The sequence below is a fragment of the Chrysochloris asiatica genome, unplaced genomic scaffold (assembly GCF_000296735.1).
Source record: "Chrysochloris asiatica unplaced genomic scaffold, ChrAsi1.0 scaffold00004, whole genome shotgun sequence".
In the NCBI taxonomy this organism is placed as follows: Eukaryota; Metazoa; Chordata; class Mammalia; order Afrosoricida; family Chrysochloridae; genus Chrysochloris; species Chrysochloris asiatica.
Genome location: NW_006408522.1, coordinates 714,080 through 740,889, shown reverse-complemented (window position 1 = coordinate 740,889; position 26,810 = coordinate 714,080). Strand labels below are relative to the sequence as shown.

The 26,810-nt window shown below is 42.8% G+C and overlaps 1 protein-coding gene across 1 annotated transcript in view; it reads left to right on the top strand.

The window, feature by feature from the left end:
• Positions 1 to 26,810, top strand: part of IQCH (IQ motif containing H) — a 188,320-nt gene that overhangs the window by 97,069 nt on the left and 64,441 nt on the right. Inside the window, exon 8 of the mRNA XM_006831840.1 lies at positions 21,941 to 22,108. Within this exon, the coding sequence (XP_006831903.1) occupies positions 21,941 to 22,108 (168 nt within the window). The remainder of the gene's footprint in view (positions 1 to 21,940; positions 22,109 to 26,810) is intronic.

The window sequence follows — 26,810 nt, the reverse complement described above, 5'->3', positions numbered from 1 at the left end:
TTGCTGAAAAATAGTGTGGAGCTGAGGGCTAATGTGCTGGACTTCAAAGTCAGTTTGAACAGCAAGGTCGGCGGTTCAAACTCACCAGCCACTCCTCAGAAACTCTATACAGGGTTGCTGTGGATCAGAACCGACTCAATGGCATTTAACAAGTGTCTTCTGCCACCAATTTCTGCTGCCTTTTGCTTTCTTTGTTCATTGCACAAAATTTCCCACTTTTTGCCCAAACCTCACTATGTTGCTTTTTAACTTAATTAAATATATAGGCAATTACTGACACCATCTGTCTTCATAGAAAAAGAACAAGAAGTGACAGAAAAAACTGGGACTTTAAGGGAACATTTAGCAACCAGAATCATCTACCATCACTACAGTAAGATTCATCCTATAGGAGCCATTCTGGACTTCTAAAATCATTTATAAATTTTTTAGAAATAAGGGATTTGAATTACACTTAAAATGTGGTAGCTTTTGATACGAATTGTTTGAAAAAGAAAATCAAGTAATCCATTGCTTTTCAGTAAAACAAAAACTTAAACACGCCATTGAACATCTGTTACTAGTACAGTCTAACACAGCACTTAAAATCCTTTAAAATCCCTGAAAACCTTTATAAAGTTACATGAATCTTTTGCATAAATAGAATTTGTTTTAACAATATGCATATTCCTTTAAACATCTATCTTGCTTTCTTAAACATGATGTTCATTATGCTGCCTCTTGTTCCAAGCCTTTATAAGAAAATTAATGAAATGGCTTCACCTGTGACGGAGTTGGCTCTTTCCTTCTCATGCCACATTCCTTGCCCATGTGAGATTACCTACATTTTATCTACATCTGTTTTCTGACCTTAGATTTTTAAAAACTCCTTTTTGAGTCCTGGTGTGGTGTTTAGGATAAGCACTGGACTGCTAACTGCAAAGTCTGCAGTTCAAACCCACCAACAACTCCTTGGAAACCCTATACAGGGTCGTTATGAGTCAGAACTGACTCGATGGCACTAAACAATTTGGACTCTTGGTGTGTGGTGTTGTAGGATCAGCACTGGACTTTCAACCACAAGGTCAGAAGTTCAAACCCATCAGGTGCTCCTCAAAAACCCTATACAGGGTCACTCACTGTGAGTTGGAAATGGCTCAAAGGCACTTAACAGCAATAACAACATTGAAACTTGATCAGGCAATGTTAGGGACCAACACAAAATAAAAGTCCAAGTAAACTAACAAAACTCGCCCTCCAGGGCACACATGGCATCCTGGTAAGGTGCTGTAGGATAAGCACTGGACCATCAATCAAAAAGCCAGTGGTTCAAATCCGCAAGCCACTCCTCAGAAACCCTATACAGGGTCACTATGACTCAGAAGCAACTTGATGGCCCTTAACAACAACAAGGGTGCACATAAGCAGGAAATACAAAGGAATATTCTAGAATAGAGTCGCATAGGACTGCAAGAAGATTATGGGGTTTCCCTGCTGTAAGTACAGCTACAGAGGGCAACTGTGATCCCTAACAGCACTTTCCTGAACAGGAAGGACCATGTTTCGAACCAAGTGCTGTGCCCCTGTGAACAGAAGATGAACTGCACAAGAGGACATTCATTCTTAATGGGACTCAATAGAAGGAAGACGCTGTTCCAAGAACTAACACTACCAAGCTCCTGTACATACAAGGGAGCTTCAAAATGTTCATGGAAATATTGAATTAAAAGATAATGGAGGCTGAGTTCAACCATGTTCCACAGAGTCCCATTGACCTGGAGATGAGAGAGAGAAGAGGAAGGGCTGGTTTATCCAAAGTGTGGTGAGACCTGGGGACACCTGACCCTATGGACAAGGACATAGCCACAGAGGGCTGTAGCTGAGAGTGAAGCGTCCAGCTGATATGAAGTGAGAAGAGGCACAAGAACACCCAAAGTTGCAGATAGTACACATTTTTCCTAGCCTCAATGGCTTGATAATCGGAACTTGACTTGTTGTTAAGTACTGTGAAGTCGGTTCCGACTCATAGTGACCCTGCACAGGGTTTCCGAGGCTGTAAATCTTTACAGGAGCAGAATACCTCATCTTTCTCCAGCGGAACAGCTGGTAGTTTTGAACTGCTGACCTTGAGGTTAGCAGCCCGATTCGTAACCACTACGCTACCAGAGCTCCTTTGACTAGAGGAAGATGAAAAAAAAAGAAAACTATTTTTGATGAAGGAAACGCGGTAAATTGCTACAATTTGATGAACTTGACCTATACTCATGGAGGTAGTAATTCCAAATACCAACAGAAAGAGGGAAGGAGTCTTCACATCAAATATCAATGCTATCCCCTCTGTACACAGGGTAGATAGGGATTTAGGCTACCTAAAATGAGGGGGGTGGTAAAGGCATGAAGTAACTGGCTTACAAGTTTTCAAGGGGGGGGTCAGTTTAATAGTGTGTGGGGGCAAAAAGATTCCCCACTGAATAGTTTTCATCTTGTCTAGATGGGTGTGGTTAAAAGAGATGGGGATAAGATTCTCATGATTCAATAGTGAGTAATTGTTATCATGACTAACTGTGACTGTCACAATTGTAAAGGTAGAAGTTTTGTAACAAAAATGGGGGAGTAGGTAATCTTACAGTCCAGAAACAAAGGACCGTAGGATCATCAAGAGAGATAAGCACAAGTTGAATGTGAGACCTTATCCAGAGAAGCAGCAACACCAGAGATGGAGGTAGAGATGGGGACATGGAGAGAGGGAACAGCTGAGGACGCTAGGTTCATGGGAAGAGAGGGACTGAGAACTGTCAGCCAGGAGGCAGGCTTGCAGAATGTGCCCTTTGGTGGTGTAAATTATATTATACAGCACTGAGTGTTTTGTTTGTTTTAAAAGAGCTAAAGTGAATAGAGAGAAATACTGTTAACTGATTGTACACGGAGGGGAGTTATAATTATTGTAATGAAGCAAGGTGTATGATTTGTTGAATATAAAACTGATGATCTGCCCTGTAAACTTTCACTCAATCCACAATAAAAACCTTAAAAAAAAAAAGATAATGGAGGTTTTCTACGAATTTTTTGAAGCCCCCTCATATTTAAGACTTACATATTCTTCGGTATGCCAAAGAATATATTGTGCCAAAGAATATATTTTGGGGTGGGAGGAGATGTCAGACACCAGTGTGTATATTTTGGATTTTGTGTTTTTTTCATTCACTTATTGGTGAAAACATCCAGAAAATAATTTATATAAAGTAGCTTTCAGACTCTGTACAATGCTTATTAGCAGATACACATAGGAGAACTAAAAGGAAGAATTTACACTTCCCTGCTGTGGACTAGGCACCTTCTAGTATATTCTCCAGAGAGGAAGCTGTATGTTCAGAAACAATGTGTTGCATTTTACAAAAAGGAGGAGGATGTGGTGGAAGAGAAGGAAAAAATACCTCCCTTAATGTTGTTTTTTTCATTTGCTAGAACCTAGGGACAAATGTTATCAGAGGGGTTCGATCCATGAGTGGCAGCCTCTGGGGGCGCTCAGGAGCACAGAGGCCTAACAGGTCACCAGGATTGAAGAGCGCCTACTGGAATGAAGCTACAGGGTGATTTCCAGTCAGCAGCTATGCAACTGGAATTTTTCCCAGGGCCCTAAACCTGGAAGTTAACTAAGGGCTTTTATTGATCACAGATAGGAAGCTTGACTTTTTGCCTCTATCAAAGGACAATAGTTCTTTGTTCTTACTCAACCCTGTTAGCAAAGCTCTCAAAGTGCTAAAAAGCAAAGATATCACTTCGAGGACTAAGGTGAGCTTCTTAAGTCTATCTTCTAGAATCTTCCCTACATTTAGTCAAATAGGCAGCTTTGTAAATATTGCTGCTATCAACAAAGATGGTATATTGGCTTAGTAAGGTGCCAGGAATGGCAAGATTTTATCTCATGTACTTTGGACATAATTATCAGGAGGGACCAGTCTGTGGGGAAGACATCATGCTTGGTAAATAAAGTAGAGGAGCAACGAAACAGAGGAAGACCCTCAAAATGGTGGATTGACCCAATGGCTGCAACAATAGGCTCAGTGCTGTGAGGATGGTACAGAACCAGGCTGTGTTTCATTCTGTTGCTCATAGGGTCACTATGAGTTGGAACTGACTCAATGTGGTTGTTGTTAGGTGCCATCGAATCCGTACTGACCCATAGCAACCCTATGCACAGAAGAACGAAACACTGCCCGATCCTGGGCCAACCTCACTATTGTTGTCATGCTTGAGTCCATCGATGCTGCCACTGGGCCAATCCATCTTGTTGGGGGTCTTCCTCTTTTTCTCTGACCCTCCACTTTACCAAACATGATATCAATAGCACCTAATAAAAACAAGGTAGATCTGTTTTGGAAGAAGTGCAGCCAGAGTGCTCCTTGGAGGCCAGGATGGCTAAGCTTTGTCTCTCATATTTTGTACATATTGTCAGGAGGGAACAGTCGCTGGAGAAGGATGTCATGCTGGGTAAGATGGAGGGTCAGAGAAAAAGAGGAAGACCCCCAATGAGATGGATCAGCCAGGTGGCATCATTGATGGCGTCAAGTGTGGCAGTGGTAGTGAGGTTGGCCCAGGATTGGACGTTGTTTCATTCTGCTGTGCATGGGGTCGCTGTGAGTTGGTTCCGACTCGATGGCACTTGACAACAACAACAACAAATAGTTCAAACCAAAATCCATAGACAAGCAAAGGCAAAGTCATGTCATACAGAGTCATGTCTCAGATAAATGAATCCAAACGTTTCCATTATGATAAATGGAATCATCTGGGACTCACCCTCTACCATTAGCACACTAGTTAGATCTGACTTACTGGATTGATTTGACAGGGATGAGAATGCATCCCTGTTGAGGGCACAGAACTTCCAGGAGCTCCAAGCCACAGATGACAGGTTGAGGTGACCTTCAGGAGAGAGCCGGAGATGAGAGTATCATGGCCCCACCTGACATGCCTTTCTTGTGGGTTTAACCATGCTACTTCCACTCAGTCCAGGAGCTGATACAAAGCAATGGCATGGATTTAGGAAGAAGAAGGAGTGCACTCTAGAGAAAAGTGATACTACAGCCTCAGAACGAATTGAGTCCTTCTGACAATCCTGGCATGTTCTCTGTCCAACCCATGACTGCTTACTGAGCCCTGAGTATTAACACTTGTAGGATACTCATCTGCTCTAGTGTTTGGACAAGGCTCTTTTTACTCACATATGGTAAAGCTTTTTGAGGTGTTGTTGTGGCTATGTGCCATCAAGTCAGTTCCGACTCACAGCAACCCAATGAACAACAGAATGAAACACTGCCTGGTCCTGCATCATCCTCACAATTGTTACTTTTGAGCCCACTGCTACTGTCACTGTGTCCATCGATGCTGCCACTTGGCCAGTGGAGTCTTCCTCTTCTTCGCTGACCCTCCCTTTAACCAAGTATGATGTCTTTCTCCAGGGACGAATGTCTATGGATAGCATGTCCAAAGTATGAGAGACAAAATCTTTCCATCATCACTTCTAAGGAGCATTTTGGCAGTGCTTCTTCCAACACAGATTTGTTTGTTCTTCAAGCAATCGAAGGTACTTTTAATATTCTCCTCCAACACCATAACCCAAATACAACTCTTCTACCATCTTCCTTATTCATTGTCCAACTTTTACATGCATATGAAGCTACTGAAAATACCATGACTTGGGTCAGGCCCAGTGTAAAGAGGACTTGTGCTGCAGATTTGCCTGATGTAATCCATTATTTGATTTCTTAACTGCTGCTTCCATGAGTGTTGATTGTGGATCCAAGCAAAATGAAGTCTTTGACCATTTCAATATTTTCTTTATTTATAATGATGTATTTATTGGTCCAGTTGTGAGAATTTTTGTTTTCTTTACAGTAAGGTGTGATTCGTATTGAAGACTATAACCCTTGATCTTCATCAGTAACTATTTTAAGTCCTCTTCACATCTAGTAAGCAAGGTTGCATCATCTGCATATCATAATGGTAGGGTAGGGTTAGCTCTTCTTCCAATCCCGATGCCATGTTCTTCTTCATAGAATCCAGTTTCTTGGATTATTTGCTCAGCATACAGGTTGAATAAGTATGGTGAAAGAATACAGCCCTGGTAGAAACCTTTTCTGATTTTAAACCATTCTGTAGCTCTTGTTCTGTTCTAAAAACTGTCTCTTGGTCTATATACAGGTTCCTAATGAGCACAATTAAGTGTTAGGGAATACCCATTCTTCACAATGTTATCCATAGTTTGTCATGATCCACACAGTCAAAAGACTTTGCACAAGTAAACATCTTTCTGCTTTCAGCCAAGATCCATCTGACATCAGCAATGATATCCCTAATTACAGGACTTCTGAATCCAGCTTGAATTTCTGTCCACTCCTTGTGGATTTACGGTTACAAAAGTTTTTGAATTATCTTCAGCAAATTTTTATTTGCATGTGATATTAATGATATTGTTCAATGAGTTCCACATTCTGTTTGTAGCCTCTCTTTGGAATGGATACAAATATAGATCACTTCCCACTACTGGTTGGCCAGGTGGCCATCTTCCAAATGTCTTGGCGTAGACAAGTGAGTGCCTCCAGTGCTGCATCAGTTTGTTTAAAGATTTTAATTTGTATTCTACAAAGTCTTGTTTTTCATCTATGTCTTCAGTGCAGCTTGGACTTCAGTGCCATCAGTTTTTGATCAGCTGCTATCTCTTGAAGTGGTTGAACATTGACCATTTCTTTTTGTAACTTTTTATTGTGAATTGACCATTTCTTTTTGGCACAGTGACTGTGTATTCCGTCCATCTTCTTTTGATGTGTTTTGTATCATTCCGTGTTTTGCCCATAGAATCCTTCAGTATTGCAGGCCAAGATTTGGATTTTTTTCTTCAGTTATTTCAGAAAAATGCTGTGCTTTTGATTTTCTACCTCCAGATCTTTGCACATTTCATTATAATATTTGACTTTGTCTTCTTGAGCTGTCCTTTGAAATTTTCCACTGAACTCTTTACCACCTCATTTCTTCCATTTGCTTTAACATCTCTAAGCTGGAGAGGGAGCTCTGGTTGCGTAGTGGTTATGAATCAGGCTGTGAACTGGAAGGTCAGCAGTTCGAAACTACCAGCTGTTCCACAGGAGAAAGAGTAAGCGTTCTGCTCCCATAAAGATTTACAGCCTCAGAAACCCTGTGCAGGGCGACTATGAGTCGGAAGCGACTCAACGGCACACAGCCACCACCATGCTGGAGAGCAAGTTTCAGATTCTCTTCTGACATCCATTTTGGTCTTTTCTTTCTTTTTTGTCGTCTTAATGACATTTTGCTCTCTTCCTGTATGATGTTCTTGATGTCATCCCACAATTCTTCTGGTCATCCATCATTAGTATCTAATTCATCAAATCTGTTCTTGAGATGGTCTCTAAATTCAGATGGAATATGTTCAAGGTCATATTTTGGCTCTCATGGACTTGTTTTAATTTTCTTCAGCTTCATCCTGAACTTGCATGTGAGCAGTTGATGGTTTGTTCACAGTCTGCCCTTGACCTTGTTTTGGCTTTCCACCATATCTTCCCACTGATGCAGTCAATTTGATTTCTGTGTGTTACGTCTGGTGAGGTTCATGGGTATAGTCATCTTTCATGTTGCTTAAAAAAGGTATGACAAAGCCATTGTTCTTACAAAATTCTGTCATGTGATCTTCAGCATCATTTCTATAAGGCCATATTTGCCAACTACTGATCCTTCCTCTTTGTTTGAAACCTGCACATTCCAATCACCAGTGATGATCAATACATCTTGATCACATTTGATCAATTTCACACTGAAGAATTTCATAGAATTTTTCAATTCCATCATAGCTGGTTTTAGTGGTTGGTGCATAAATTTGAATAATATAAATTTAACTGTTCTTCCTTGTAGGTGTATGGATATTATCCTATCACAGACAGCACTGTACTTCAAGATAGATCTTGAAATGTTGTTTTTGATGAGGAATGTGACACCATTCCTGTTCAACTTGTCATTTCTGGCATAGTAAACCAAATGACTGCCAGATTCAATATGGCCAATACCAGTCCGTTTCAGTTCACTATTGCCTAGAATATTGATCTTTATGTGCTCCATTTCATTTTTGACAACATCTTATTGTCCTAGATTTATATTTCTTACGTTCCATGTTCTGATGATTAATGGGTGTTACAGTTGTTTCTCCTCATGTTGAGTTGTGCCTCATCAGCAGATGCAGGTCCTGAAAGCTTTACTCCATTAGTGCCACCCTGGTCCACTGTGCTTTGAGGAGGCAGCTCTTCTCCAGTCGTATTTTGAGTGCCTTCCCACCTTAGGGGCTCATCTTCTTGCATTATATCTGACAATGTTTTGCTGCTATTTATAATGTTTTCATCTCCGGCACCATATCTAAAAATGTTCCTCTGCTATTCATGAAGTTTTCAGTGGCTAAATATTCAGAACTATTTGCCTCTCTTTCTTCCTAGTCTGTCTTAGTCTGGACGCTCTGCTGAAACCTGCCCACTGTGAGTGACCCTGCTGGTATTTAAAATATTGGTGTCATGTTTTCCAGCATCACAGCAAAATACAAGCCACCACAATATGACAAACTGACAGACAAGTGTGGTTTTGAGGTACAGACTTGAAAAATATCTAGAATAAATTCCGAAGGCAGTTATGGAAGTAGTTCATCACAGGCTCTCTGATTCAGTCCATCTTAATGAAATTTCCATTCTTAACTCGGTTCAGACCAGTGACTATACACACTGTGTATGCATTCATTCTAGAGTGGAAGTCCTGGAGCCCTGTGTGTTGACAGCATTTTGAGATATAAGCCACATATCAGAAATTCACCTTTGTACACTTTCCTGGTTTGTAGCATTTTCACAGAATTGTGCAACCATGACTTACTTAATTTTAGAACATTTCCCTCACCCTTAATAGAAATCCTGGGCTCATTATCAGTGACTCCCCATTCCACTTGCTCCCAGTCCCTGACCATCCCTAATCAACTTTCTGTCTCTATATTTTTGATGATTCTGGACATTTTATATAACTGGAATCATACAATAGATGGTCTTTTGTGACTGGCTTCTTTCACTTAGCATGATGTTCTCAAGGTCCATCCATGTTGTAGCATGAATCAGTACTTTATTCTTTTTGTGGATGAATACTACGTCCCTGTATGAGTGTGCCCAGTCTGTTTTTCCAGTCATCTGCGGATGGATAGCTGAGTTGTTTCCACTGTTTTGCTATTTATTATGAGTAATGCTACTATGAACATTTATGTATAAGTTATTGTATAAATATAGGGTTCCATTTCTCTTGGCTATACAGTGATGCCTCTAAAAGGCAAAACTGGATGGAACTGCTTTGTCTTCCATGTGCCCCAAGTTTTCTCACCACTTTTGTATTCTCTCTACTAATGTAAAGTATTTGGTAATTGAGAGTTAACTTTTTGAAGACTTTCCAAACTCTTTTCCAAAATGGATGCACTATTTTACAATCCCACTAGCAATCTATGAGGGTTCCAATTTCTCCACATCTTTGCCAACTCTTTTTATTGCCTTTAAAAAAACAAATTAAAAAAAAAAAAACATTGTGTTGGTACAATGTGGTATCTCTCAATTTTGTTTTAAAGGAAGAATTTTTCCCCTTGTATTATTCAATGGATTCATTCAACAAAGATTTATTGAGCATTGTTGTTATTAAGTGCTGTCCAGCGGGTTCTGACTTACTGCATAGGATTTCTGAGGCCGTAAATCTTTACAGGAGCAGAAATCCTCATTTTTATCCTGTGCAGCATCTGGTGGGTTTGAACTGCTGTCCAATCTTGTCCAACGCTTACTTTACAGAACCACCAGTGATCCTTTGAGAGCACTGCTGCTGTTATTAATTACTGTTGAGTCGATTCTAACTCATAACAATCTCATATAGGGTTTCTGAGGAGCAACTGGTGGGTTTGCACTGCTGTCCTTGTGATTAGCAGTCCAGTGCTTATCCTACAATGCTACTCTGCATTGGAATCACCTTGATGGCTGTGAGTTTAGTTATGGGGTCGTTATAGCAGGACTCCTATGCTAGGCAGGTCTTGTACGGGGGGTAGTCTAATTCTCCTTTCTAGGAATTTCCTAAACATGAACAAACTTTCTCAGGGCTTGGGTCTGAATACCACTTCTGAACATGCATCGTCCCCTCCTGGAGCCTCCTGCTTCATCTAGGGCTTGAGGGAGCTGGCCTAGACCAACTCCAAGGCTATGAGTCTCATAGTGTTTCTTGCTTACATATTCTTCAGTTGAAGTCCTTTATTCAACACTCAGGGAGGAAGGAAAACCTCTGCTGCCAAGTCACTGTACATCTGGGCCAGGGCTGCACATTCATCCTCACTAAGAGAGGACGCTGCTTTTCACGACAGTCTTTCAAGTCCACAAAGACCATGCTCAGGAATCCTCTCTGTGAGAGCTCCCTAACAAGAGCTCTTCTGCTTTGAAAAGTCACACTAAAGCTTTTTGGAGTCTGAAGCAAACTCCTAGTCAGGAGAGAGTGAAAAGATTATGGGTCCTGCAGCAGCAGATCCCTGATCACTCTTGGAACAAAATGACAAAGCTCTTGGAACAGTTCCATGGAAACCTGGGCAGAGATTAGAAGACACAGAAGACACCTTCCTTCTCCCTGGTATCCCTCTGGGAAACTGAAAACAGATTTAGGTGCTACTTCCTTTAGTTCAGTAGGATGAGGGCTCAGATGCAAAGATAATTTCATTTCAAGAAAACTGTGCTGTGTTAGAGTTGTGAGGTTTCTTGATGGCTGTTTATGAATTCAGTGGCCATGGGCAAGTTTCTTTACCCCTCCAAATTTCCTGTTCTCATCTGTAAAATGGGGATGGTAAACTTACCTTGAAGGGTTGTTTTTAAGAATGAAAATAAATGAGCGATTGTTTCTCAAGATCCACTAAAAAGAGTGCTTGTGAACCCTGACATTTCTAGTGTGAAAATTAAAAGTGGGGGATAACTTTATACAGTATGGGGCTATTGGACTGGATTGCTGTGAACAACAAATATACAAGTACAATGACTAGTCCAGGAAATCGCAACAGGTTATCAAAACTGGGCTTTTGTGTTCATTTTAGTTCAATGCTTAGTGTTGGAGCATACAGGGAGCAAAGACAACTTCTTAGACACTAACAAACAACTTAAGGGAATGAGTGGCTGGGCCTGAGGGCTTAGGACCAAAGTCTCAGGGGACACCATGGTCAATTGGCATAGCAGTCCACAAAGACAATGTTCTATAGCCTACCTTGGTAAGTAGTTGACTGGCATCTTAAAAGGTGCTGAGTGGCCTTCTAAGGTGCAACTATTGGTCTCTACCTGTCTGGAGGGAAGAGTGATGAAAATTGAAGACAATGGGAAACAATTAGTCCAGTGGACTAACAGAACATATAAACATTAGTCTTCACAACCCTGAGACCAGAAGAACTAGATGACGCCCAGCTACCACTACCAACCATTCTGACCAGGGACACAACAGAAGGTCCCAGATAGACAGAGGCGGGAGAATGTAGGTAAACTCAAACTACTGGATTGATACAGGCTATCACCCTAAGATAAGGAGCTCTGGTAGCATAGTGGTTACGAATCGGGCTGCGAAACTTAAGGTCAGCGGTTCGAAACTACCAGCGTGCTCCGTGGGAGAAAGATGAGGCTTTCTACTCCCGTAAAGATTTATACCCTCAGAAACCCTGTACAGGGTCGCTATGGGTCGGAACCGACTCGACGGCACTTAACAACAACTTAACAACATCACCCTAAGATACTCTTTGAAATTGGAACTGAATTCGTCCAAATAACAGACTGCATTATAAAATAGACAATATCATCCATGAATAGTGTGATGCCTAAATGACCAATAATGTACAAACAGTCAACATTTGCCATGCATAAACAATGAGAAGCTAAAGAGGGACAGAGAAACTAGAAGAATAGAAATGGGGTAAATGGACACAAGAATGTGGACACATTATGAAAACTGTAACCAATGTCAGGGCACAAATTGAGTAGAAATTGTTACAGGAGAACTTAATTCGCTATGTGAACTTTTAACTGTAACACAATTTAAAAAATATTTTTAATAAGAAAATACTGAAAAAATAGTATGTAATTCTACACTTCTAAAAATATAAAGAGCTTCTGGGCTTGGCACTAGGTGGCGGCAAGATGGCGAAATACACCAAGAAGGTCAGAATCGTGGGTAAATATGGGCCCCATTATGGCGCCTCCCTCAGGAAAATGGTGAAGAAAATTGAAATCAGCCAACATGCCAAGCACACTGCTCCTTCTGTGGCAAAATCAAAACTCAGAGACGAGCTGTGGGGCTCTGGCACTGTGCTTCCTGTATGAAACCAGTGGCTGGTGGGGCTGGACTGGACAACATCACCACCTCCCCCTGTCACAGTAAATCCACCACCAAAGACTGAAGGGACTGAAAGACCAGTCGAAACTCCACCACCTAAACCTCTCTAGCCTGTTTATATAAATGGGTAATTTATATAAAAATTTTAAAAATGAAAAATGTCAGTTAGGCCATCTGTCTTGACGGGAGGGACGACTAGGACATGTGTAGAGGTTGTTGTTGTTGTTGTTAAGTGCTGTTGAGTCGATTCCGACCCATAGCGACCCTGTATAGGGTTTCCGAGGAGCAGCTGGTGAGCTTGAACCGCCAACCTTGCAGTTCAAATGGCTTTGCAATTTGGTGCATTAGCTCACAGCACCGCACCAGGGCTCCATGTGTAGAGGTAGTAAAAGACATTTGAAAATGAAATCAGGGCAGACAAGAGTAAATGAGAAAATCTGTGATGTTTGCTTTTTGTGTGGTTTTTTTTTTTTTTACAGAAATAACAAATATAAATATGGCTGCTAATGATGAAATTTTAAATTTTAAGATTTTTCCTTTTGGGATCCCAAAATGAACACAGTTTCTGCTCATTCTGACAGAGTTTCCAAAGTCACAGAGAAGTTTCTAGCATGATGAAGAAATCAGGTGATGCATGCTGGCAATTAGGAGTCAGGAAACCTGGGTTGGGTCCCAGTTGTTGTCCTAACTGTCCTCTGAGCTCCTCATCACTACACGACAGAGATCATTCTAAGTCTTCCCGGACAAGGCTGTTCGGGACCTCTCTGGACTCTGGGTGGTTTTAATTTTTGAGACCCTACCCACCCTACATTATATCAGATATATAAAATGGCACCCAGATCCAACATGGTATATGATTATAGTGGATAAGACTTGGTTTGCACTTGTTTGACATGTTTCATTTTGTTGATATTTTTTAAGCATCTATGAATTGTTGTTTTGCGATGTTCTTTTTCACGTTTGGGAGCCAGTAGCATGTTTTCTGGATCCAAACAACTTTCAATACTGTGGTGACATGGTGGATTGCTCAGCCCTAGGTACTCAGTAGTAGGATCCGGGTGTTCTGCTGTATCTGGTCCCTCCAACTCCAAAGCCCCAATACAAGGCAGTGTCCAGGGTGGATGGTACAAAAAAGGGGTGTGCTAGTAGCTATGTCCAGAGGATAAATAAGATTAATAGAAACAAAAGAGAAAAGACTTCCAAGATACATACTTGAGTCTCCATTGTTGGTCAGTGCCCGGGTCCAACAGCAAACAGGAGTTCTCTTTTGCCTTTTAAGAGGCTGCGCTATCCCAACAGCCACCACTAGGTGGCAACACGCCAAGAGGCTGCAATTCCCTAACCCTTGCTATTGATTTTTTATGTATAGTGCAAACTCTTACCAAATATCATAGTCACACTAATATTTTGCTGATTTGAAGTTTTTACTGTGCAGTGCACCAACTTCTTTAAAAATTAAATGCTGGGTGTGTTGTTTACCTCAGTAGAGAATGTAATGCTGTCTGGAGACACAGTATCAGAGTTGTTGTTGTTAAGTGCCGTCGAGTCAGAGTGGGAAAGGGAAAAACATGTCCTTCAGAAACTGCTTTCATAAGAATGTTCTTTCCTGAGGCCTGTTTTTAAACGGCATCTAAGAAGTTAGGAGCCTGGTATGGCTCTGTGGGCTAATGCGTTGGACTGCAAGGTCAGTTTGAACCTCTAGGTCGTGTGTTCAAACTCACCAGCTGGTCCTCAGAAACCCTATACAGGGTTGCTATGAGTTGGAACTGACTTGATGGCATATAACAACAAGTAAATGTGTTCCTGGTCTCTGGGAAGCAGACAAGAGTAATGAAGGCAAGAGGCAAGCTTGTGAATTCCTATGCCTGCCCCCTGACAGTCAGAGAAGAGAAGTTAAAAATAGATTAGTATCTGTCAGCAACCTCCGCACCACTACCACCACCACCCACCCACATATACACTATCTCATAATACACAGAATCAGGTCTCCATACAAAGAAAGCAAAGCCCAGAGAGGGAAGGAATTTGCTAAAAATCACACAGAAAGTTGCAAGCACTTGTCAAGCAAATTGTTAAGAGCCTCTGGGGTCTTGTACCCGTGGTCCAGAGCGCTTTCTGTTCCAGGGGAACCACATGCCTGATTCAGGTACAGCCTTCTCCTGTCTTCGTTGTTCTCAATCTGCAGGGACGTCTTTTCTGTACTGGGCTGTTCCTGTCCTCAACTGTATTCCTTCTTGACCTAACATGGTAAGAAGTGGGCAATCTGCCCTCTAGGGTAGGTCTCAGATCCTAAAGACTTCATCTCCTTTCAACCAAGGAAAGCCCAAGGCCCAAGAGGTACAGCAAAGAAAGTGACAGCAGAGACTAGCTTGCTTTATCCCTACAACCCAGAGAAGCGCCCTCCCTGGTTTTACAGCTGAGAAAGGAGACACGTATCTGAGATCTCGCCCCACCCTCAAGAACATCTTTCAGCAAAAGCATCTCAAACAGCATGACTGATACTGAAAGCTTGATTTTGACCCTCTAAACTGTTCCTCCAGAAAACTGCCCCCCTCTGTAAAGAGTAACTCCACTGCTCCAGGAATGAGCCCTCAGTGACAACCTCACACCCACCATCAGAAGGTCCTTGTGGCTCTTCTGGGGAACTGTAATGCTGCAGATCACTTCTCCCACCATCCCCTGTCACCCTGCCATTGCAGCCCATCATTTCTTCCCCAAATGACAGCCTTGTCCTCCTAACTGACCTGCTGGCTGCCATCCTTGCCCTTCATGGTCTAGTTTCCTCATCACCACCAGGGTGGGATTTTAAAATGTAGTTCAATCATGTCAGTCCTGTTTGTTCAATACCCAGTGACTTTCTTCCCACTCAGAGTAAAAGGGACCATTTCCCCCTAGGCTTCCCCTCTGGCCATCCCTGACTGCTCTCCTCATTGCTGACTTCATTCACTTCTATCACACTGACCTTGTTGCAGATCCTGGAACACAACCAGCATGCTTCTGCCTCAGACCTTTGACCCTTGTCCTGTTCTTGAACTTCCTCTAGGTCTCTGCTAACAGCTACCTCCTCAGTGAGGCCCTCCCTGACTGTTGTTAGGCGCCTTCCAGTCGGTTCTAACTCATAAAGACCGGGTACAATGTTTCCAGCGCTGTAAATCTCTACGGGAGCAGAAAGCCTCATCTATCTCCTAAGGAATGGCTGGTGGATTCGGGTGGTGGATTCAAGCCGCCAAGCCTAATGTTAGCAGCCCAATATGTAACCCAGGGCACAAATGGGTTTGTCAAACATTGTAAAGTTCTGAAATTCTACAACGCTTTGATTAACATGATTCAATCCACAAAGGAGTCTGCCCATCTCATAGCTATTCCAGTGGCCCTAAGAGAAGCTTAGCAAGATCAGACCCTTGGCTATAGAACCTTATCTGCACTTGGAGACAGTCTGAGAGCACCTCTTCTCAAGCACCCAGCCATCCTGCAGAAGCAGCAAGGGTGAGCGAGCAGCCCTCATCTGCCTGGAGCACCTATGGCAAAAAGGGCTCAGTACGGGGCCTTTCTCCATATCTCCCACACTGGCAAATGCCACAACCTTTTCAGCCCAAAGCTGGTGGCACAAACAGGATCCAGAACTAGGCATGTTCACTTTGGCCTTCAATATAACTGGCCAGCAGACCCTCTCAGATGCCACTGTTTTGACTAGACCTTTATTTGGTCTTTTGATGGCACCCTAATGAGACTGAGACCAGTATATTATTGAGAGAATTTTATCTGAAGCCATCTACTGACTGCAGAGACATATTTAAACACACTTTGTTTGCAATAAACCCATGCATGTATGAACTGGAGCCCTAATAGCAATACTTTTGGACTAACCCTCATATTTTGCATCCTAACTTTTTAAGACTGTATTGTACACATCTCAGTCAGATCCAACTCTATTTCAGGTGTTCGGTAGCCACGTCAGTGGCTGTTGTTAGGATGCCATCGAGTTGATTCCAACTCATAGTGACCCCATGAGACTGAGTAAAACCTCCCTAGAGGACGTTCTTGTCAACTCACCAGGTTTTTCTCCCACGGAGCCAGAGGGTGGGTGTGAACCAATAGCCTTTTGATTAGCAGCCAAGTGCCTAACCTGTAAGTCACCAGAGCTCTTTATATGTGCTTTGTTATTGTTGTTAAGTGCAGTTGAGTCGGTTCCGACCCATAGCGACCCTGCATAGGGTTTCCAAGAAGCGACTGGTGAGCTTGAACCACCGACCTTGCAGTTCAAACGGCTTTGCAGTCCGGCGCCTTAACCCACAGCACCACACCCGGATTCCTACATGTGCCTAGTGGCTTCCAAATTGGACAGCACACATCTAAATGTACATGAAAGTCTCTGTATAACTTGTTATATATTCATCCAATTTTTTTCTATGTACAATATTACTCTGACAAAGTCAGACTGCTTATATAACTTCGTACCCTCCTGTTGGAGTCCTGGTGTGGTGCTGTGGGTTAATGCGCCAGACTGCAAAGCCGTTTGAACAGCAAGGTTGGAGGTTCAAGCTCACCAGCTGCTCCTCAGAAACCCTATACAGGGTTGTTATGGGTTGGAATCGACTCAATGGCACTTAACAACAACTCTCCTTTTGCCATTTTGAGCATCTTCCCACATTTTCCAAAGTTATTCACAATCATCATCTTGAATGATAAGATGACAGATGACCCCATCACTTGAGTGTGTCATAATTTTCTGACCTAACACACAAAGTTTGGGCAGCTACAGTGTTTGATATTACAAGTAATGCTGAGCTGAATCTTTTTGTATTGCTTGTGCTTAAGGCCTTAATACAAATCTCTCCAAGGCACTGGGGATTCATGCACTGGACTACAAGGTTGGCTTGAACCGCAGGGTCAGTAGTTCAAACTCACCAGCCACTCCTTGGAAACCTTATACAGGGTCACTATGAGTCAGAACCAACTTGATGGCTCTTAGCAACAACAAAATAGTGTAGCCTTTTTTTAAACAAAATGATTGTGGAATATCGTTCATCAGCCCAACGGTTAACGATAATTGGCAGATGAGACACCTTTATCCTGCACCTCTGCTACCTGGCTGTGTGACTCAGGGCAAACAACTTTACTTCTCATGCCTGAGTTGTTCCATTTATAAAGTGAACAGATAGGACTCGATAAAGTTTAAGGTCCTCACCAGCTCTAACCTTCCACAATATCTTTCCCTCACCCTCACCTCTAACCAATGAACGTGTCAAGTCAGTCATTAAACGTCCTGTAAGTCACGTTAAAGCCACCTCCTAACCATTTCAAAGCCTACCCTCACCCCACTCTTTGTCCATGCCAGTTGTACTGCCTTTGCACAGGGATTTCTCATCTCAATTATGACAGGGCGCTCCGGAACAGCGAGAGATTCAATTCCAACGTCAGCATAGAAGGCCAACATCAAAAATGGCCTTAAAGGAGAGCCTATGTGTGAAAGCACAGAGTTGGCACAGAGGAGGGGCTTGGTGAATATTTACTGGATTTTTTTCTCCTTCTTCTTCTTCTCTGAAACCATCTGCAAAAGGCACACTGAGAGCTTGCTCTGGGGAGATTGCTGGGAGACCACAGGATGGCATTGGAGATGCTGGAGGTGGCGGATGTGCCCTAGTACATGTGGAGCCATACCCAGACTCTGCTGTGGGGAGACAAAGACTCCACAGCTTCCCTTAAAGTGCTAACAATCTAGAGGGAAGATAGGAACCCCTGCTCACAACACAAGCATGCCTCAGGCAGTGTCTTCAATGGGAAACCCAGATGGAGAACAGAACAATTATCTGAGCAATTCCGGCAAGCCTGCTGTTGAGGAAAAGGCTTAAGGAAATTTGCTCTGCTAGTTTCTGGTGAACCAAAAGGTAGGAACAGCCTGGGTAAGCAAAGTACTTCTGTTCTAGAAAGGCCAGAGTTCTGACCACATGCTGCATGATCCTATGCAAACCCTGAAGCCTCCTGACTCTCAGTATCCTAACTGGGAAAGAACCCTGGTAGCACAGCTTTGATAGGATGTCGGTTCGAATCCACCTGCTGCTCCTCCATCCATAAAGATGACAGCCTTGGAAACCCTTTGGTGCCGTTCTACTGTGTCCTACAGGGCTGATGAGAGTCCACAGCAATGGACTGTGTTTGTTTACTTGTTTATCCTCATTGGTAAAATGGAGGGCTGAGGATGACCAACCTGACCCTAACCTAACCTAACCACATACTGATGGAGTTGTTGGGACAACCCACTAGTTATAGAGTTATAGAGCTATGGTCTTTTAAGGCCTTTGATTCAGTCCCCAACTCATGGTGGCCCATGCACAACAGAATGAAGTGTGACTGGGTCCTTGTGCCTTTCTCATGACGGGTGGCAGATTGGACCAGGTGTGATCACAGGATTTTCAGAAATCGACCACCAGGCCTTTCTTCCTGGTCCATCTTAGTCAGAAAGTGCTTCTGAAACCTGTTCAGCATCCTAGCAGCACACAAAACTTCACAGTCAACCGGACAGTGGCTGTGCATGAGGCACACTCGTCAGGAATCTAACCTGGCTCTCCCACATGACTGGGCAGAAGTCTAACACGGAACCACCGATGCCTCATTCACTACTAAAGGTTGTTGTTAAGTGCTGACAAGTCAGTCTTGACTCATAGCAACCCTATGCAGGGTTGCCAAGGCTGAAAATCTTTGAAGGAATTGAAAATTTCATCTTACTCTTGTGGAGCGGCTGGTGAGTTTGAGCTACCGACCTTGTGGTTAGCAGTTCAGCACTTATCCTACAGAGCCACCATAGACCATTGAAAGTGTGTCTTCTCTGAGTTTAATCCTCTTAAAGGAAATGTTTGGTCATCAGAAGTAGCATTTGCATTGAACTTTATAAGGCGCTTTTATATGCTTGTCTTTTATTTTACATTCAAGGTCCCTTGAATGTGGTAGGTATATCGTTTTTTGCTCCTTTTACACTCAAGGAAACTGAATTTGAGCGTTTAAACAGCTTGATCACAGTTACATTGTTTGGAAGGGCCCGATTTAGGTTCTTCAACTCCCTGGTTCTCTCTTTCACCTACATGCTGCCTTCCCATTAAATCCTTATCATCAAAACATTACTATTACTAACATCAATATTAATAATGTTTGCTATATATGTTTCCTTTTGATCAAGGATGTTAAAGTGTCAAAATAGAAAGGGGGGGTGCGGAGGAAGTCCTGGCATGTAATACCATCAAGTTCATTCTCTCATATTAAGGGAAAGGCGCTGTCCCCATCTGATTTGCATTTTATATTAGTATACAGCAGGAAATATTTAAGTTGACAAATAGGATATTTACTACTGCAACAGATACTTGGCAGTTAGTTTTTAACAATTGTTGCAAATGTGATTTATTTGCTATTATAAAAGGGCATTACTGTGCGAATATGACTCCTGAAATTAGCTTCAGTTTAGCAAGAGGCCTTGACAGCTTGACCTCTTAATATCCTTATAATGATACCATTTACATTCAATGCTTACTCAAGTCACTCATGGATAGATTTGTTTGAGAGGAGTCCACTCTCCGGTGGGTGTATTATGTCTTTTAACCGTACAGAGTTGATGTGTGGGGCACATGTAGGCCTTCTAACAGGAAAAAAAAATGTTTAATCATGTCTTCATGAAAATGTGTTCGTTTCCAACTTCCTACAGTGAAAATGCATTACTGCTAATTACAACATACTCCAGAAGTACAATGCTTCATGTTTTCGCCACAAGACATTTCCAAGGCATGGATTATATTATACAAGAACATGTTTTGATCCTTGGCTTGCAATTTGACTGGGAAATTGGTATAGGGTGAGGATTGGTTGGGCCAGGATCTGTGCCCGTGTCCTCCAGCAGGGAATGGGAAGAGGGTGGACTTGGTGCCAGGCAGAACTGGAGTTAAATCTCAATACTCCCACATGCTAGCTGTGTGGACTTGGGTACCACTCTGAGCCTCTGTTTCTTTATCTGTGACATGGCCATCTGATTTCCTAAAGATCTAAAGATCTGAGGTGTTGCTTGTGAAGCACCAGGCTCACTGTTGTTGATGTCTAGTGCCCTCAAGTCAGTTCCGACTCATAGCGACACTGTACAGGGTTTCCGAAGCTGTAAATCTTTATGGGAGCAGAAAGCCTCATCTTTCTCCCACGTAATAGCTGGTAGTGTTGAACTGCTGACCTTGCGGTTTGCAGCCCGATTTGTAACCACTATGCTACCAGAGCTCCTTTGGCTCACTGTAGGTACTTGATAAATGAGAGTTCAAATTTCACTTCCTCTGAAGGCAGTCATCACTTCATTAGGTAAACCCAGCCTGTAGTTTCTTTATCCTTCAGTGGGACTTGGTTGCCTCCTTGTATTATGCCACATTTTACATTGTGATGTAATTAATTAAATACGGATGCTGCTTCCTTCCCCTCTTCTATGGCAGGACCCCAGACCATAGTTACTTTTTATCCTCTAGTGCCTAGTACAAGGATATGCCATGAGCATTCAACTAAGGATACTGGGGCTGCTTCTGAATTTAATGGGGACAAAATGACAAGAACAAAAAATGATGTCTGCTACGGGAGGGTGGTGAGGTAACACATGACCCATGTTTGCTGTGGTCAGCAAACTAGTAGATGCTCAGTAAATGACTGTGAAAGGAATGAATGAACATTCTCAGTCTCCTGGGAGCTCATAGTAACTTACAGCCTACAGAGGTCTAGTTTTCAAAGTGACTGCATTTTCATTTCATCATCATGTTCCCCTAATAACACTGTGGTACAGTTAGTATACGTGTTCCAAGGTTAACACCATAGTGAGGCAGCGACTCGCCAGCACTCATAGTAAAAATGGAGGTAGAGCTAAGAATTACAGCCCAACCATGAGTTTCCCTCAAGCAGCATATTGAGATTCCCAGAGGCCATAGCTGCTTATTCCAAACTCAGTGCAAGCCACCCTTTCCTATATATTTACTCACTCTTCCCCCTCAGACGGAGCTGCCTTTGTCTCTGCCCCTACTTAGTTCCCCACTATCTGAAGTTTCTGTCCAATTCCGTTTCCTCAATAGAAAACGTTGCACTGACCCCTTAGAACTGGCAGACCACAGGCAGAAAAATCAAAGTCAACACCAATGGTCTGTGATGGGGCTTCTCTGTTAGACTGCCATGGCCAGCCATCTTCATTCCTGTAACCCCACCCCCAACCCTCGGAACTTTGACTCTTCTGAGTAGAATCACATGGGAAACTCGACCCCTCCGGTGAATGATGTAGAAACAGAAGTGAAAATACCAACTCCATTAAGTCCTGTTTAACTCGTTCCGATATGGTTTGGTCTGAATAGGGGTTTTGTTGTTGTTGTTAAGTACCATTGAGTCAGTTCCGACCCGTGGCAACCCTGGATAGGGTTTCTGAGTAGCAGCTGGTGAGCTTGAACCGCTGACGTTGCAGTTCAAACTGACTTTGCAGTTCAGCACATTAACCCACAGCATTCCTCTTTTTAAAAGTCACCCTCACTTCTGTTTTAACCAGGTGTGGGCAACAGACCTTGACTTCTCATATAGTGACCAGCTAGCCTTGACTCAGCTCACCTTATACCTGACAAACGGCCATCTGGATTGCAATTTGAGCACCTTCAAAGTCCCTCACTTTGTTTCAAAGAAAGAGAAAATGAGCCATCTTGAAGCCATGACAGTGCCGGTAAGCAAAAGATGATTTCCCTGGGGCCCACTGAGCTGGGCAACACCCAGACACCACCACTGAGTTCTTGTTAAGTACCAGGCTCTTTGAGTATAAACAGAAGAAATAACCTCAGGCAAATCCCAATGGGAGCCAGGGAGGCTCTCTGGATATATCCTCCGAGGAAAGGGGAGAGGACTTTCCAGAAAGGAAGGAATATGTGTTTGTGGGTTTCCCTCCTTTCTCTCCTCCACTCTGGTCCCTGGGCAAGTAGATCCACTACTTCAGGTATCAACTCTTTCTGACAAAACCCATAATATGCCCACATCTCTTTTCTGAGCTTCAGACACCTAGATCCAATATTCTGCAGGACCTCTCTATTGAGAGCCCCCAGAATGAATCCCGCCCCCCAAACTGCACTCTCATCTGTCCTCCCCAATCTGCACTTCCCCTATACATCCTCTTGATGACTCAGGCACAGGCTGACAGGACACCCAAGCCTCAAATCCAGTCAATAATCAATTCATTCTAACTGCTCAAAAATCTCAGGTCTGTTGCCTCCTCTCCTTCCACACAGCTTTTGTCATCTCTCACAATCACCACTCACACTATTATAATGTTGTTGTTGTTGTTGTTATGTGTCATCTAGTCGATTCTGACCCTTAGCAACCCTGTATAGGGTTTCTGAGGAAGCTGCTGGTGAACTTGAACTGCCGACCTTGCAGTTCAAATGGCTTTGCAGTCTGGCGCATTAACCCACAGCGCCACACCAAGACTTCTCACTGTTGTAATGGTGGTGGTGGTAATGTGCCGTGGAGTCAATTCTGACTCATAGCGACCCTGTACAGGGTTTCCGAGGCTGTAAATCTTTATGGGAGCAGAAAGCTTCATCTTTCTCCCAAAGAACAGCTGGTAGTTTCAAACTGCTGACCTTGCGGTTCGCAGCCCAATTCGTAACCACTACGCTACCAGAGCTCCTTCACTATTGTAATAGCACTTCACAAAGATTCTGTCTCCTACCTCTCCCCCAAACAAACATTACTATCAGTATAGTCAAGTGGTGGTGGTGGTAATGTACCGTGGAGTCGGTCCTGACTCACAGTGACCCTGTATTGTGTTTCCGAGTCTGTGAATCTTTACGGGAGCAGAAAGCCTCTTCTTTCTCCAATGGAATTGCTGGAAGTTTTGAGATAAAGTCAAGAGGGGAAGCAAATTTGAGCATCTGCTTTCCTGTTTCTAATTTTGAAATGACTCCTGTCATTTTGGAGGAAATACCAACAACCCCCCAGCTCTGCTGACAAGGCCCCTCATGATCTGCCTCTTTCCATGCCCCCAGCCTCCATCTCACTGCTGGCCCCATGACTGGAGTGACCACAGCAACAGGACCAGCAATCCTGAGGCTGTTGAGATTTACCAACCTCAGTAGTACCCTGGATCTGGGTAACTAAGGATAATTCTCCATAGGGACTTGGGTTCTTGGCCCAACAGGCTCAGTTGGTCACGAGGAAGGAGAACAGAGATGAAGGGGGCAAAGTGCGCCTTCATGTAAGTGGGATAGTCCAGCATATTGGGGTGTCTAGTCACAGTGACCAATGGTTTCTGCTGCCTGCTCCTACAACCGTGAGGTTCATACTCTTCTGTCAAATGAAGCTCTATAAGAAGACCTCTGGTGAGTGGTCCATTTTCAGAAAAGTAGCTGAGGCTCTTCCAGTTTGGGAGACCCCTCTAGATTTAAAGAGCCCTTGTTTGACTCTACTTAGGACCCCCCTAGTCACCATCCTTGACAAGAACTCTGTATACTCAAGTACCTAGAGCTGTACCAGCTAGGGCTCTGCTCATTAAGAAAATAAGCAGAGCTGAACTAGAGAGGAAAACTACTGTTGAGTGCCATCGAGTCGATTCTGACTCATGTGACAGAGCAGAACTGCCCCATAGAGGTTTCTCAGCTATAATCTATGCAGAGGACCCCTGTTAGGACACTCCTCGGAAACCTTCAATAAGGCCACTACGAATCAGAACCGACTTGACAGCACATACGAACAGCAACAACATCTGTAATCTTTACCTTTACCTGAGAAACCCTACCTCAATGCTAGAGGGAGGAGCAGCTTTAAAACTTGAGTCCTTCTGACTTGACACCCTTAACTCCCCACGGTTTCTAAAAGCTGGAAGCAGAGTTAGTATTCAACACAAGACTTCAAACAGCAATTTGCTACACTTAAATATGTTGCTTCAGAAGGCTGTAAGCAGAACTTGTACTTTGAATTAGAGGCCCTTTCCCATTTCCCCAGTCTTTCCTGTAGGTTTCATTCCTAGCTACAGGCAACATAGGGGAATTCTCCTGTGATCAAGAGTCTTAAAAACGTTTAGGAACTGCCTGCACACAAGAGGGAGGCATTCTGATCTTCAATAATTTAAACGTCTCTACAATCACGGACGAAAAGCTGTGCCAGGTTTCTGATGTAGGGATAAATTGAAATTGCTTTTTGGGTTTTAGAAAGATAAATGGATATTCTCAACATTGTGCCACTGTGTGTATGTGTGTGTGTGTGTGTGTGTGAGAGAGAGAGAGAGAGAGAGAGAGATAGCACAATTTTTTAAAACAGAAGCCTGCACACACGTGCACACACACTACTACTGCAACCAAATTGAAGCTTCGTGGAGGAGTGTGGCCAGCCTGTGATGCCGTCAGACGTATGTATGGGCAGTCCGCTAACCACCCTCTTTGAAGACAGAAGGAAAAGGAAATGCACAGATGAAACCAAAAGGATAATGAGAGCATGGTCAGAATGGAGGCCTAGAAAGCGCTTCCTGTTGGGGCCTATTTCTCTAATAATATGCCATGTAGGGGGAAAGCAAAAACATTTCTGGACACTCAGGAGAGCTATTGTCCCCCATCAGAAACAAATAGCAATCAAACAAAAACACAGAACTGACATTTAGACTCCGTTAGACCAAATAAAGTGGCTTCTGACTCCGTGTCCTCCACAGATAACCACTTGCAGGAGCAAACAAGATCTGACCTGTGTCAGGTGTCTATGTTTGAGAACTTAGCAACTTGTTAAACTTTTAATTAAAGTTCTGTCCTGTTTAGCACAAATTGGTGCCCTTTTCTATCTGTGTTTACTCTTCCTTTTATCTTTCTGACCCTTCACAGTAAAGTTGGTGAGTGACCCAAAGAGACAATCTATGCAAATATCTTCAAAACCACCCAAGTCATTTGTTAAGCATTTTTAATAGCACATGATCTGTAAGGAATGATTAAGTAAAACCTTTTGTGTTAAATTATGATGTTAATAATGATTCTGTCTCCTGTAATTTATTATGAATTCTCAAATGCTTCGGGTTTGATTTTGATAGAATGCAACAACAAGAGAGTCTATGTGATGACTTTATTTTTAGAACTCCTTCTTTGAAGGCGCGCAGTTCCCTACCACTGCTGCTACTGTAATTATGTACAAAACCAATCACTCATTAGAGTTAGGATACATTATCTTCTAGACAGATGAGGCTAAGTAAGCAACACATTAATAATTCAGAGAGCAGTTCATTATGCATGTGGATGCCTGCTTCATAGCTGAAATAAGAACCTCATCAGCCTCTGCCAACCCTTAAACAATAGTTCTGTGTTATTGCAGCCACATTCAAGTTTCCGCTTGTTAAACTGCTGCTTGGATTATTTTATCACACATTCATTTATTTGTGGTCCCTTACTGCCGAGAACAGATTTTGGAAGCTCCTTTTTTTAAGTTAATGATTTGAGCAATGGGTGTTATTAATTCTCAGAATATTATAAACATGATTAATTTTCAGGCAGAGATTTATTACATAAGGATTTCAACTATGTCAACTGAAATGCATCACTGTCAAAACAAGTATCATGGCGAAAATAGAATGTGCTTTGAGAGCGGGTGCTCAGAACAAAATCAATTTAAATTGTGGTGGAAGCAAAATTATATTCTCCAGTGAAAAGGGGTATTTTGAGCTTCCTTTATTTGGCTCGAAGCATTCTTGTTAGATTGTGATTTAGAAAGGTAGTTTAATAAAACTAGACTTCTACCAATAGTATTTTATCTTCTGTTTCTTCTCCTGGTCTTACTAGGAGACAGAGCCCTGGTGGCATAGCAGTTAAAGCAAACCAAAAGGTAGGCAGTTGAAACTGCTGATTCATGGTAGAAAGATGTGCCACTCTGCATCTGTAAAGATTTACAGCTTTGGAAACTCCCATGGGGCAGTTTCCAAGGGAAGACCCTATAGGGTCGCTGTGAGTCAGAGTTGACTCGGTGGTAGTGGGTAATGGGTTTAGTAGAAAAAGCTAACCTCAGAAATTCCTGCATACTCCAAACATGGCCAGCAGGTATATAGAATGATGAGCATTGGTCTGGAAGTCATGGAACATGAATTCTGAGCTTCTCTCTACCCTCAGTTTCCTCATCTACAAAAAGAAGAAATGGTGGCCGAAGCTTCTTTGAGAAATTTGCTTTGCTGGGCCTGTGCCAATGGGTTTCTGTGCCAAGACTGACACAGGCAGCCTTAGGTCTGGGAAATGCTGAGTGAAGGGCATCTTCCAGAACCTTAGGGAGAAGGAGTGTGGTTGTAACAGGTCACATCCTAAGTCCTCATCAGCAATCACCTTAGATAATATGTAGTTAAAACTCTCAGTAAGAATCAACTAGACGGAAGAACAAACAAGATGGCGGATTGGGTGGAAGTGCAATAAGGA